This window comes from Salvelinus fontinalis, chromosome 25, assembly GCF_029448725.1.
Source record: "Salvelinus fontinalis isolate EN_2023a chromosome 25, ASM2944872v1, whole genome shotgun sequence".
Lineage (NCBI taxonomy): Eukaryota > Metazoa > Chordata > Actinopteri > Salmoniformes > Salmonidae > Salvelinus > Salvelinus fontinalis.
In genome coordinates, this window is record NC_074689.1 from 4061678 (window position 1) to 4075526 (window position 13849).

The 13849-nt window shown below is 44.3% G+C and overlaps 1 protein-coding gene across 2 annotated transcripts in view; it reads left to right on the top strand.

The window, feature by feature from the left end:
• LOC129822772 (plexin domain-containing protein 2-like) overlaps nucleotides 1–13849 on the top strand; it is a 178813-nt gene that overhangs the window by 72132 nt on the left and 92832 nt on the right. For both annotated transcript variants that reach the window (XM_055881169.1, XM_055881170.1), the window contains exons 3-4: nucleotides 2314–2460; nucleotides 4676–4745. In XM_055881169.1, coding sequence (XP_055737144.1) covers nucleotides 2314–2460; nucleotides 4676–4745 — 217 coding nt within the window. The remainder of the gene's footprint in view (nucleotides 1–2313; nucleotides 2461–4675; nucleotides 4746–13849) is intronic.

Genomic DNA, 13849 nt, shown 5'->3' on the forward strand with positions numbered 1-13849 from the left:
GTCTAGCAGTACTCGTTTTCTTTTGTTTTACAAGCGTCCTTGTTTCCGAACCCCCAAAACAAATCTGCTGAGTAAGCCTGACTGGCTGCTAGAGGGTGCTGGTTTTCCTAACAAGCTTTGTCTGCACGGGTCGCTCGCAAATGCGATTCAACATCTTTGGTGACGTGTGTTTAAGGTCGACCAATTCATCAAAAGCAATATCCCATCTGTGATGCCCAGCTTGAATTAAGAGGTTTTAATATGTATTCATCCCACCAGGGCTACGTAAAGCCAGAGCACTCTCACTCTATTCCACACTCTAGTATTACAGCATGGGTTGTATTGAGGCCCACACATCTTTCAGATTACTCTTCTCCAAGGAAAATAATATGACGTGTTTATTTTCAATGAAAGAGTTGAGAGTTATTTGTGTTGGTTTAATTGATGTAGTGTTTCTCACAGCTCTTTGATTAGCCCACCTCACACACACACACACACACACACACACACACACACCACAATGTTGATATTATCAGTGGAAGCACAAAGCGCAGCATGTCCTACTTCTATCAGTCTGATAGAGCTCAGTTGAAAAACCTCCTCTCTCTCTCTCTCCCAGCAACACCATTGGGCAACTTCCAAAGCTGCTGAATATTATCGTTTTTCAACCCACAATAACAAAGTACAATGTAGAGATTCAGCATATTTTCTAAGATGTTGTCTTTGTTTGGCATGATGACTGCTGACTTGTCATTTGGAGAGACTGGTTACGGTGTCTTTGTAAACAACATTTCACCTGTCTATCGCCGAAAGCATCTTGTTACGTCCCAAATGGCACCCTATTCCATTTATATTACACTACTTTTGGCCAGGGGATGACAGGGAATATTTTTTGTATTTGGGGTTTACGAGAGGCCCAGAGAAGATGTCCCATTAAAGAAACGTTCTACCAGCTGTTAGAGGGTTTGTCCCAAATGACACCCTATCCCCTATATGGGCCCTGGTCAAAAGGAGTCCACTATATACATAATAGCGTGCCATTTGGGACGCAGGCAGAGATATGGGTCCAGTGCAGGGCGTTCGGCTTACTCCATACAGGAAACAGTAAAAGGAGTCGTGCAGCGTCCACGTCGCTAGTAAAAGCTTTCGTGAATGTGTCCGTTAAAAAAGGTGAACGGGCCTTTTGCACTCCATTAACCTATGGGCCAGGCTTTTAGGAGTGCAGGAAGTCATGCTTTCTGGCTTTCCTAAATTGATTAGCTGCCATTACGACCACACACACACACACACACACACACAAACACACACACACACACACACGCCTATACAATATCATTGTTCCAAGGTATCAAGGGTACCAATTCAGTTCTACAGTTTTAACTCAACTACTGTAAATGGTAGTCACACATTTAACTGTAACTGTTACCATTTCAGACTAGTCTTCCATGTTTTATGCAGATAATATTTAAAAGCCATGCAAGCCTACACAACCTTATTGTTCCGTAGACAGTACCGGTCAACAAAAATCATGTTCATTGAAAAGCTGAACTCTGGGCCTCCCGAGTGGCGCAAGCGGACTCCTCGACCTTCGCCTTTCCCGAGTCTGTAGGGGAGTTGCTTCGATGGGACAAGACTGCAATTGGGTAGGAAAAGGGGTAAACGTTTTTAAAAAATGAAATAAAGCTGATTTCTCCTAATGAGATGTAGGAATAACTTCCTATAAATGAATGCTGCATAATAATACTATTCCATGGTTGTTAGTGCTAGTCTATATGAATGTTCGATGCACCACACAATAACACTACATCCAGAGATTGTTGAGTGGAAGTCTATGTTCAATTCAAGTTCGGAAATAATTTGTCTGGGTTTGGAAATTTCCTCGGACAGAATGTGTGCGGAGCAGAGATTTGATTTAGTCTGTTAGGGTCTGAGCAGCAAAGGGAGAGAGAGAAGGAGAGAAAAGAGGAGAGGAGAGAGAGAAAGAGAGTAAGAAAGAGTTGTTCCTGTCTTGCTACAGCATGTCGCATCATTAAGCTGAGTTAATGTACATGGAGGAGCAGAGGCTCTATTTGAATAAGTCACCCTGAGCACAGGGTTACGTCCACTCTCATTCACTACTATCACTCCCTACCCAACCACGTTTTAGCACTCTTTCATTCTTAAATCCCACACTACGAGCAACGACTCTCGTCTCTTACTATCTTGCTATCGACAAATGGTAACTAATTGAATGGATGCTTTGGTTTGGTTCTAATAGAACTTCTATAGACCGTCTGTCAAGGGACACTCCAAATAAAGTGGAACCAATCAGTGCGTTTGTTTTGTGTCCAACAGGAGGACACCGATCACAACTACTACACATCAAAGACCTACGGCCCCACGGACCCCATGAGCAAGGACTTGTGGGTAAACGTTGACCAGATGGACAAGGAGAAGGTGAAGATCCATGGCATCCTGTCCAACACTCACAGGCAAGCTGCGGTAAGACAACCTTCCTCTCAGATTCTGATTAAAAGTGTGGACACCTTGAAGTTGTATGATATCATATAGACTGGCATCAATTGGACATGTTTTGGGGCATTGGTCAGACTTTACAGGGGGAGATGAACGCCTGCAGCAGTAGGGTGGAATTGCCCCTATACGCTGATCTTGGGTCAGTTTTGCATTCCCCCACTAATGGTTAAGGTTAGGATTGGGCGGAGATCCTAGATCTGTACCTAGAAAAGCTTCACTCCGGAGCACACTACCTCTGCACGGACAGGTGCACCGTGTGAGGCGCACACTGCTGAGGTCTCCCAGATGCTTTGGGCTTTGCATCACAGGGCCTTGTACGGTCAGGAGACAGAGAAAAGGGTGGCATGACAAGAGGGAGAAGGGTGGATGAAGTCACTTAGAAAAGTGTAACCAGGGAAAACAATGGAACAGTGGCCCGACCACAACAAATAAAGACACAAAATGGAGTCTCACATTGTGTCTTCTCCCCAACCACCTTCAATCACTAGATGATGGATTGAACTGTACAAACTGGGGCACAGTTTCCCTTTTAACTGAAGAGGGCAGCTTTTCCTCTTGTTCCACAGTGAAAGAAGAGCGGAAGTGGGATTGGGAAGTTTTCTCAGGGATGTGTCCCAAATGGCCTCTTCCCTACATAGTGCACTACCTTTGAACTATTGGCCCCGGTTAAAAGTAGTGCACTACATTGGGAATAGGGTTATTTGGGACATACAGTACGCTCAGACTTTGGCTGTGTCCAGAGAATCAATATGTTGATGCTGGACATAAATGCTCCCCTCTTTCCTCCCAACAGTCATTTGAAAGTGAATGGTCATTGAGGCAGGAGAGAAGAGGAGAGGGAGAGAAACAGGCTAAACTGAGCGCTACATCACATCAGGCACGGGCCATTTGGCCTGGGGATATCAGTGCCAGCCAGCCCAGCCGGCTGTACCAAACCCCATTCAGACCAAAAAGGACCTTCACTGTGCAGGGCACTACTTTTGTCCAGGTCCCATAGGTCAGACGTAGTGCACTATATAGGAAATACGGTGCCATTTGGGAGACACCCACAGAGGTCACCATGAGGGGGAAAGGGGTGGCAGAAATGTGTCTCAGTATTTGTAGTGTTGATTTCTGCCACTATGTTGTGCCAGTCCCAGCGTGTTGGAATACCCACATAGCATAATCAGCCAATAGGCTCGTAAAAAAAAACAAAAAAACCACAGAGGTCAGGTTCATCTAAATAAAGCAGAGAAGCTCGGCTGTTGAACGACCGTGTTTAGTCATAGTAATTGACTGTGGTGGGCCGCAGCCAGACTCCCCCTGGTTGAATCCTGGATCATGTAGCTGTGTTTACCATGGAGTTATGCTCTCTATTCTCTATCATACACCAGATATGCTATAGAAACAACGTGTATACGTCCCAAATGACATCCTATTCCCTACACAGTGCCCTACTTTTGACCAGAGTGGGCAGTGATCCAAAGAAGTGCACTAGGGAATAGGGTGCCATTTGGGACGTAATCCATGATAGAATACTGTAGTGACTCAAGTGATTGTAGAGTCCTGCTGCCTCGAAGCAGTGCCGTAAACATTCCCCTTGTCACTATAATCGATTCAGTTACTCTAACACAGTAATAGTCCCAAACAGTGTGGTAGACTGTAAAATCCAAATAGCATATGAATTCAGAAATCTATAAATGTTATACCTTACTAGGAATAAACTGTAGTCAGCTCATTCAGGCTTTTTACTGGTTGTTATCAACACATTTTAGTACTAATCTGGTTTTGAACAGAAAATGTTATTAAAAATGACTGACAAATACATCTGCTTTTATGTTCGAGCTCTAGGCTGAATCTGCTCTTGGGGAAAAAAAGATTTTCCATTGGGGAAACATGTTTCATCAAACTTCATGAAGGTCTATGAAACTCATAAATGCTTTCTTTTCATAACCACAATGGTGTATTTTATCCTGGGAGTTTTACATTTGCTTAAAAACAATTCACAACTTGGCATGTGGTCAAATTTAAAGTCAACTACCACAAGGACTGAAAATGGTAGAATTTAGGATTTGTCTCTCCTGAGTGCCTCTTTGTCTACACCTTCTTTCTCTGACTGAAGTTTAATCCTATTTGAGTATTTTTCTGTCTTTTCGGAGCGCTCTTTCTGACCTGCGTCATCTGTGTTTTTTTCTTCATGCAGAGAGTAAATCTTTCCTTCGATTTTCCCTTCTATGGACATTTCCTGCGTGATCTCACCGTGGCAACTGGTGGTAAGTGAACAACCTCTTCCCGAGCTACTAGTGTTGATGTGATTGAGGGAGATGGAATTGATGCTAGCAGAGGTGAAAGCATTGGAATTATACATAGCATATTATTATTATTAAACTTTAGTAAGTCATACTGAGACTAAAGTCTCTTTTGCAAATGAGCCCCGCACAATACAAAAACGAACATATCAATAGTCAGGTATAGATAAACATAAATTTACACATTAAAACACACATTAAGATACAAAACACAGTTACATTTTAAAAATAATATTCTTTGTTATAAAAATCCTCAGACAGCTGTCTGAATTGCCCTAGGGACACCTAAGCATCCAATCGAAACGTCTTTTGGAGATAATTCCGAACATAGGGTGCAAGGAAGTTAAAGGTTGATTCACCTCCTAACTCTATACACACCAAAGTAGTCTCCAGAGTCAACCAACCCTGTGAACAGCCATTCACTTATTGCTCCACGGCTGAGAAGAGTATGTAATGAGTTGAGAGAAATCATTATCGGGTGGACAGAAGCATTTATTCTGGCGACACTGTAGATAATGGTGTGTTTGCGCGCTTGTGTCTTTCGATTTTGTATTTGTGTTAACTGTTTGTGTCACTGCTGTGTGTGTGTGTGTGTGTTTCTGAGACGCTGTGTGTGTGTGTGTGTGTGTGTGTGTGTGTGTGTGTGTGTGTGTGTGTGTGTGTGTGTGTGTGTGTGTGTGTGTGTGTGTGTGTGTGTGTGTGTGTGTGTGTGTGTGTGTGTGTGTGTGTGTGTGTGTGTGTGTGTTTCTGAGATGCTGTGTGTATGTGATTGAGATCAGAATGCTGAGAAGTGCAAAGGGTCAAACAGGTTCTTTTCAAATCAAATGAAATGTAATTTGTCACATGCGCTGAATACAACCTTACAGTGAAATGCTTACTTACAAGCCCTTAACCAACAATGGAATTTTAAGAAAAATACTAAAAAATAATAAATAAATAAAAGTAACAAATAATTAAAGAACAGCAGTAAAATAAAAATAGCGAGGCTATATACAGGGTGTACCGGTACAGAGTCAATGTGCGGGGCAACGGTTAGTCGAGGTAATTTAGTTAATTATGTACATGTTGTTAAAGTTATTAAACTGATAATAACAGAGAGTAGCAGCAATGTAAAGGGGGGGGGGGGGGGGGGTGCAAATAGTCTGGGTAGCTATTTGGTTAGATGTTCAGGAGTCTTATGGCTTGGGGGTAGAAGCTGTTTAGAAGCCAATTGGACCTAGACATGGCGCTCCGGTACAGCTTGCTGTGCGGTAGCAGAGAGAACAGTCTATGACTGGGGTGGCTGGAGTCTTTGACAATTTCAACCTTCCTCTGACACCGCCTGGTATAGAGGTCCTGGAAGGCAGGAAACTTGGCCCCAGTGATGTACTGGGCCGGACACACTACCCTCTGTAGTGCCTTGCGGTCGGAGGCCGATCAGTTGCCATACCAGGCAGTAATGCAACCGTCAGGATGCTCTCGATGCTGCAGCTGTAGAACTTTTTGAGGATCTGAGGACCCATGACAAATCTTTTCTGTCTCCTGAGGGGGAATAGGTTTTGTCGTGCCCTCTTCACGACGGTCTTGGTGGGCTTGCACCATGTTAGTTTGTTGGTGATGTGTACGCCAAGGAACTTGAAGCTCTCAACCTGCTCCACTACAGCCCCGTCGATGAGAATGGGAGCGTGCTCGGTCCTCCTTTTCCTGTAGTCCACAACTCCTTTGTCTTGATCACATTGAGGGAGAGGTTGTTGTCCTTGCACCACACGATCAGGTCTCTGACTTCCTCCCTATAGGCTGTCTCGTCGTTGTCGGTGATCAGGCCTACCACTGTTGCGTCATCGGCAAACTTAATGATGGTGTTGGAGTCATGCCTGGCCGTACAGTCATGAGTGAACAGGGAGTACAGGAGGAAACTGAGCACGCACCCCTGAGGGGCCCCTGTGTTGAGAATCAGCGTGGCGGATGTGTTGTGTTGTTACCTCCCCTTACCACCGGCCATGCAAATTAACTGAATCCCCCAAAAACATTTCCACTGCATTTCAGCCCTGCCACAGAAGAACCAGCTGGCATCATGTCAGTGATTCTCTCATTAACACAGGTGTGAGTGTTGACGAGGAAAAGGCTGAAGATCACTCTGTCATGCTGATTGAGTTTGAATAACAGACTGGAGGCTTCAAAAGGATGGTGGTGCTTGGATTCATTGTTCTTCCTCTGTCAACCATGGTTACCTGCAAGGAAACACGTGCCGTCATCATTGCTTTGCACAAAAAGGGCTTCACAGCCGAGGATATTGCTGCCAGTAAGATTGCACCTAAATCAACCATTTATCAGATCATCAAGAACTTCAAGGAGGGCGGTTCAAATGTTGTGAAGAAGGCTTCAGGGCGCCCAATAAAGTCCAGGAAGCACCAGGACCGTCTCCTAAAGTTGATCAGCTGCGGGATCGGGGCACCACCAGTGCAGAGCTTGCTCAGGAATGGCAGCAGGTAAGTGTGAGTGCATCTGTTCGCACAGTGAGGCGAAGACTTTTGGAGGATGGCCTGGTGTCAAGAAGGGCAGCAAAGAAGCCACTTCTCTCCAGGAAAAACATCAGGGACAGACTGATAATCTGCAAAAGGTACAGGGATTGGACTGCTGAGGACTGGGGTAAAGTAATTTTCTCTGATGAATCCCCTTTCCGATTGTTTGGGGCATCCGGGAAAAAGCTGGTCTGGAAAAGACAAGGTGAGGGCTACCATCAGTCCTGTGTCATGCCAACAGTAAAGCATCCTGAGACCATTCATGTGTGGGGTTGCTTCTCAGCCAAGGGAGTGTGCTCACTCACAGTTTTGCTTAAGAACACAGCCATGAATAAAGAATGGTACCAACACATCCTCCGAGAGCAACTTCTCCCAGCCATCCAGGAACAGTTTGGTGACGAACAATGCCTTTTTCCACCATGATGGAGCACCTTTCCAAAAGGCAAAAGTGATAAGTGGCTCGGGGAACAAAACATTGATATTTTGGGTCCATGGCCAGGAAACTCCCCAGACCTTAATCCCATTGAGAACTTGTGGTCAATCCTCAAGAGGTGGGTGGACAAACAAAACCCCACAAATTCTGACAAATTCCAAGCATTGGTTATGCAAGAATAGGCTGCCATCAGTCAGGATATGGCCCAGAAGTTAATTGACAGCATGCCAGGGCGGATTGCAGAGGTCTTGAAAAAGAAGGGTCAACACTGCAAATATTGACTCTTTGCATCAACTTCATGTAATTGTCAATAAAAGCCTTTGACACCTATGAAATGCTTGTAATTATACTTCAGTATTCCATAGTAACATTTGACAAAATTTTCTAAAGACACTGAAGCAGCAAACTTTGTGGAAATTAATATTTGTGTCATTCTCAAAACTTTTGGCCACGACTGCATGTACGGTCACTGTGGGGACGTCGTCATCAATGCACTTATTGATGAAGCCAGTGACTGATGTGGTGCACTCCTAAATGCCATCGGAGGAATCCCGGAACATTTTCCAGTCTGTGCTAGCAAAATGAGTCCTATAGCTTAGCATCTGCTTCATCTGACCACTTTTTTATTGACCGAGTAACTTGTGCTTTCTGCTTTAATTTTAGCTTGTAAGCAGGAATCAGGAGGATAGAATTATGGTCAGATTTGCCAAATGGAGGGTGAGGGAGAGCTTTGTACGTGTTTCTGTGTGTGGAGTAAAGGTGGTCTTTTTTCCCACTCTGGTTGCACATTTAACATGCTGGTAGAAATTAGGAAAACCAGATTTAAGTTTCCCTGCATTAAAGTCCCCGGCCACTAGGAGCACCGCCTCTGGATGAGCGTTTTCCTATTTGCTTATGGCCATATACAGCTCATTGAGTGTGGTCTTAGTGCCAGCATCGGTTTGTGCTGGTAAGTAGACAGCTACGAAGAATATAGATGAAAACTCTCTAGGTAGATAGTGTGGTCTTCAGCTTATTACTCTACCTCAGGCGAGCAAAACCTCGAGACTTCCTTAGATATCGTGCAACAGCCACCTCTTTATTACCAGAGGCTGCTGTTCTGCCGTTCCTGCCGATACAGTGTATAACCCGTCAGCTGTATGTTATTCATGTCGTCGTTCAGCCACGACTCGGTGTAACATCAGATATTATGTTTTAATATCCCGTTGGGAGGATATACGTGCTTGTAGTTCGTCCACTTTGTTATCCAGCGATTGTACGTTAGCCAATAGTACCGTTGGCACAGGCAGATTAGCCACCGTCGCCGGATCCTCACAAGGCACCCCCATCTCCTTTTGCAAAACCTCAATCTCTTTCTGCTGCTAATGACGAAGATGAGGGCCTGTTCGGGTGTCTGGAGTAAATACCTCTCGTCCGACTCATTAAAGAAACATTCTTAGTCCAATTCAAGGTGAGGAATCGCTGTTCTGATGTCCAGAAGCTCTTTTCGGTCATAAGAGACGGTAGCAGCAACATTATGTACAAAATATATTACAAACAATACAAAAAAGAATAATACCACAGTTGGTAAAGAGCCCATAAAACGGCAGCCATCCCCTCCGGCGCCATCTTTATCTTGCCTCCTCAGTCTGTAGACTGGGAAGTTACCGCCAGCCCAGCCAAATGAACTGAGGGAGGATTGAAAACCCTCATCTGACACAGACCGCAGTACAAAACCACCAACAGCCCTCAGCACAAATCCTCCAGGCAGTTGGTACAAAACCACCTACAACACTCAGCATCAATGGCCAGCCTGCTAGACTTGGGGGGGAAACCACCACCACAACTAGTCCCCAACACTCAGCAATACCAACCAGTCCTGGGATGCATCCCTAATGGCACCATATTCCCTACATAGTGCACTACTTTTGACCAGGGCCCACAGGGGCGCGTTGCAGGGAAAAACCAGACCAGGGTTTGGACTTGGAAAATGACCTACACTGCCAAGTGCTGTAATAATAACCTATTGATATACATGTGTATTAGGAGTGATATGACAGTATGAACAAGCGTGTGTGTAACAGACCAGAGCGAGTCAGACACGTTCGAAAAGAGGCGAGTGTGTTAGTAAATGCTCCAACGGCACTAGGGAGGAGGGAGGATGAGGAGTATTTTCCACTGAGAAGGAGGGTGAAACCACAACGTCTGCAGTGGCAATTATCACATCAAAGAGTCATGAGTAAACCATACCCAACTATTCCAACAACGTCTGCTCACATTAGACTGTTACAATAATGGTAGAAATATAAATCAGCATCATCATCATTATGATTATTATCATCATCATCATCATCCGAATATATCATTTTCTTGATTTATTATTGACCTTTATAGGACAAATTACTATTATTGGGCAAAGTGAATGTTCTCCCTAGCTACAGTATATCCCACTACCTCAGAGCTTGTAAAGCATGGAACTGCCAGAACAGTGTTGTAGTGATGAGAGATGAATAGGGTTGCGTCCCAAATGGAACCTTATTCCCTATGTAGTGCGCAACTTTTGGGACTATAAAGGGGAAAGGGTGCCATACGGGACACATACAGTATAGAGGCAGCTAGCAGCTAGCCCAGAAAGAGATAAAGAGTCGTTCAGACAGAGACGGTGTGATGGAGGAGAGGAGGACACTTAGGTTGGAGTCATTAAAACTCGTTTTTCATCCACTCCACAAGTTTCCTGTAAACAAACTATAGTTTTGGCAATTCTACTTTTGTCAGAGTCTATCTAGAAGATAGCGAAGGAGTCAGGCGCAGGACACAGGTAAGAGTAAAAAACACTGTATTTACTCAATACAAGAGCGTAACAAAAATCCCGTATAAAAACAAGGACAAAACAGGACATCGAACTCCAACACACGAAAGACAATCACGCACAAAACAGAAAGGGAAACCAGAGGGTAAATAAGGAACATAATTATTGTTTAACTATAAACATAGTTTTGAGCCATCTCTGCCCAGGGGAGAAACACCGCCCACTCCCCCGGCCAGTCCTGGCAATAGGACCGCAGAAACCTACCCACCTCCTGGTTGACTCTTTCCACCTGCCCTTTGCTCTTGGGGTGAAAACCTGAGGTAAGGCTGACCGAGAACCCCAGGCGCTCCATACGCCCTCCAGACCTTAGACGTGAATTGGGGACCCCGATCAGAAACTATATCCTCAGGCACCCCGTAGTGCCGGAATACGTGGGTGAATAGGGCCTCCGCAGTCTGTAGGGCCGTAGGGAGACCGGGCGGAAGGAAGGAAGGAGACGGCAGGACTTAGAAAACCGACCAATCACGCACAAAACAGAAAGGGAAACCAGGGGGGTAAATAAGGAACATAATTATGCAATGGGAACCAGGTGTGTAAACAGACAAAACAAAAGGAAAAATGAAACGGATCGGTGGTAGCTAGAAAGCCGGTGACGTCGACCGCCAAACGCCGCCCGAACAAGGAGAGGGAACGACTTCGGTGAAAGTCGTGACAACTTTGTACATGACACAAGTCATTTTTCCAACAATTGTTTACAGACAGATTATTTCACTTATAATTCACTGTATCACAATTCCAGCGGGTCAAAAGTTTACATACACCAAGTTGACTGGCTTTAAACAGCTTGGAGAATTCAAGAAAATGATGTCATGGCTTGAGAAGCTTCTGGTAGGCTATTTGTCATAATTTGAGTCAATTGGAGGTGTACCTGTGGATGTATTTCAAGGCCTACCTTCAAACTCAGTGCCTCTTTGCTTGACATCATGTGATAACCAAAAGAAATCAGACAAGACTTCAGAAAAAAATTGTAGACCTACAGAAGTCTGGTTCATCCTTGGGAGCAATTTCCAAACGCCTGAAGGTACCACGTTCATCTGTACAAACAATAGAACGCAAGTATAAACACCCTAATGGGACCACGCAGCCGTCATACCGCTCAGGAAGGAGACGCCTTCTGTCTCCTAGAGATGAACGTACTTTGGTACGAAAAGTGCAAATCAATCCCAGAACAACAGCAAAGGACATTGTGAAGATGCTGGAGGAAACGGGTACAAAAGTATCTATATCCACAGTAAATCGAGTCCAATATTTACATAACCTGAAAAGCCGCTCAGCAAGGAAGAAGCCACAGCTCCAAAACCGCCATAAAAAAGCCAGACTACGGTTTGCAACTGTACATGGGGACAAAGATTGTACTTTTTGGAGAAATGTCCTCTGGTCTGATGAAACAAAAATAGAACTGTTTGGCCATAATGACCATTGTTATGTTTGGAGGAAAAAGGGGGACGCTTGCAAGCCGAAGAACACCATCCCAACCGTGAAGAACAGGAGTGGCAGCATCATGTTGTGGGGGTGCTTTGCTGCAGGAGGGGCTGGTGTACTTCACAAAAAAGATGGCATCATGAGGTGGGACAATTATGTGGATATTTTGAAGCAACATCTCAAGACATGAGTCAGGAAGTTAAAGCTTGGTCTTCCAAATGGGTCTTCTAAATCGACATCACGAAGCCCTGACATCAATCCTATAGAAAATGTGTGGGCAGAACTGAAAAAGCGTGTGTGAGCAAGGAGGCCTACAAACCTGACTCAGTTACACCAGCTCTGTCAGGAGGAATTGGCCAAAATTCAACCAACTTATTGTGGGAAGCTTGTGGAAGGCTACCTGAAACGTTTGACCCAAGTTAAACAAGTATAAGGCAATGCTACCAAATACTAATTGAGTGTATGTAAACTTCTGACCCACTGGGAATGTGATGAAAGAAATAAAATCTTAAATAAATAATTATCTCTACTATTATTCTGACATTTCACATTCTTAAAATAAAGTGGGGATCCTAACTGACCTAAGACCGGAATTCTTACTAGGAGTAAATGTCAGGAATTGTGAAAAACTGAGTTTAAATATATTTGGCTAAGGTGTATGTAAACTTCCGACATCAACTGTATGGTCCTGCCTGCAGCCAGATAGTGGAGAGGAGAGGGTCAGCACAGGAGGTTTCAGTGTAGAGCTGTGTCCAAGTAATCAAATAGACAAACACACTGAGAACAGAGTCTTTATAACGGCGCTGGAGAGGATGGCCGCTGTTCTATGGGCTCTTAACCAACCGTACCATTTTGTTTGTTTTTTCACATCGTTTGTAACTTATTTTGTACATAATGTTGCTGCTACCGTCTCTTATGACCGAAAAGAGCTTCTGGACATCAGAACAGATATTACCCACCTTGAATTGGACAAATCATTTTTCTTTAATGAGTCAGACGAGAGGGATTTACTCCAGACACCCGAACAGGCCCTCATCTCCGTCATTAGCAGCAGAAAGAGACTGAGGTTTTGCAAAAGGAGATCGGGGTGCCTTGTGAGGATCAGGCGACGAGTTGCTAATCTGCCTGTGCCATCGGTAATATTGGCCAACGTACAATCGCTGGATAATAAATTGGACAAATTAACAGCATGTATATTCTACCAACGGGACATTGAAGACTGTAATATCTAATGTTTCACCGAGTCATGGCTGAACAACGACATGAACAAAATACAGCTGGCGGGTTATACACTGTACCAGCAGGATAGAATAACAGCCTCTGGTAATAAAGGGGCGGCATTCTATGTATATTTGTGAACAACACCTGGTGCACGATATCTAAGGAAGTCTCGAGGTTTTGCTCGCCTGAGGAGCATCTCATGATAAGCTGTAGACCACACTATCTACCTAGAGAGTTTTCATCAATATTCTTCGTAGCTGTCTATTTACCATCACAAACCGATGCCGACACTAAGACCGCTCTCAATGAGCTGTATAAGGCCATAAGCAAACAGGAAAACACTCATCCAGAGGCGGCGCTCCTAGTGGCCGGGGACTTTAATGCAGGGAAACTTAAATCCGTAATTTCCTAATTTCTACCAGCATGTTAAATGTGCAACCAGAGGGGAAAAAATACTATCTTTACTCCACTCACAGAAACACGTACAAAGCTCTCCTTCGCCCTCCTTTTGGCAAATCTGACCATAATTATATCCTCCTGATTCCTGCATTCAAGCTAAAATAAAGCAGGAAGTACCAGTGACTCGGTCAATAAAAAAGTGGTCAGATGAAGCAGATGCTAAGCTACAGGACTGTTTTGCTAG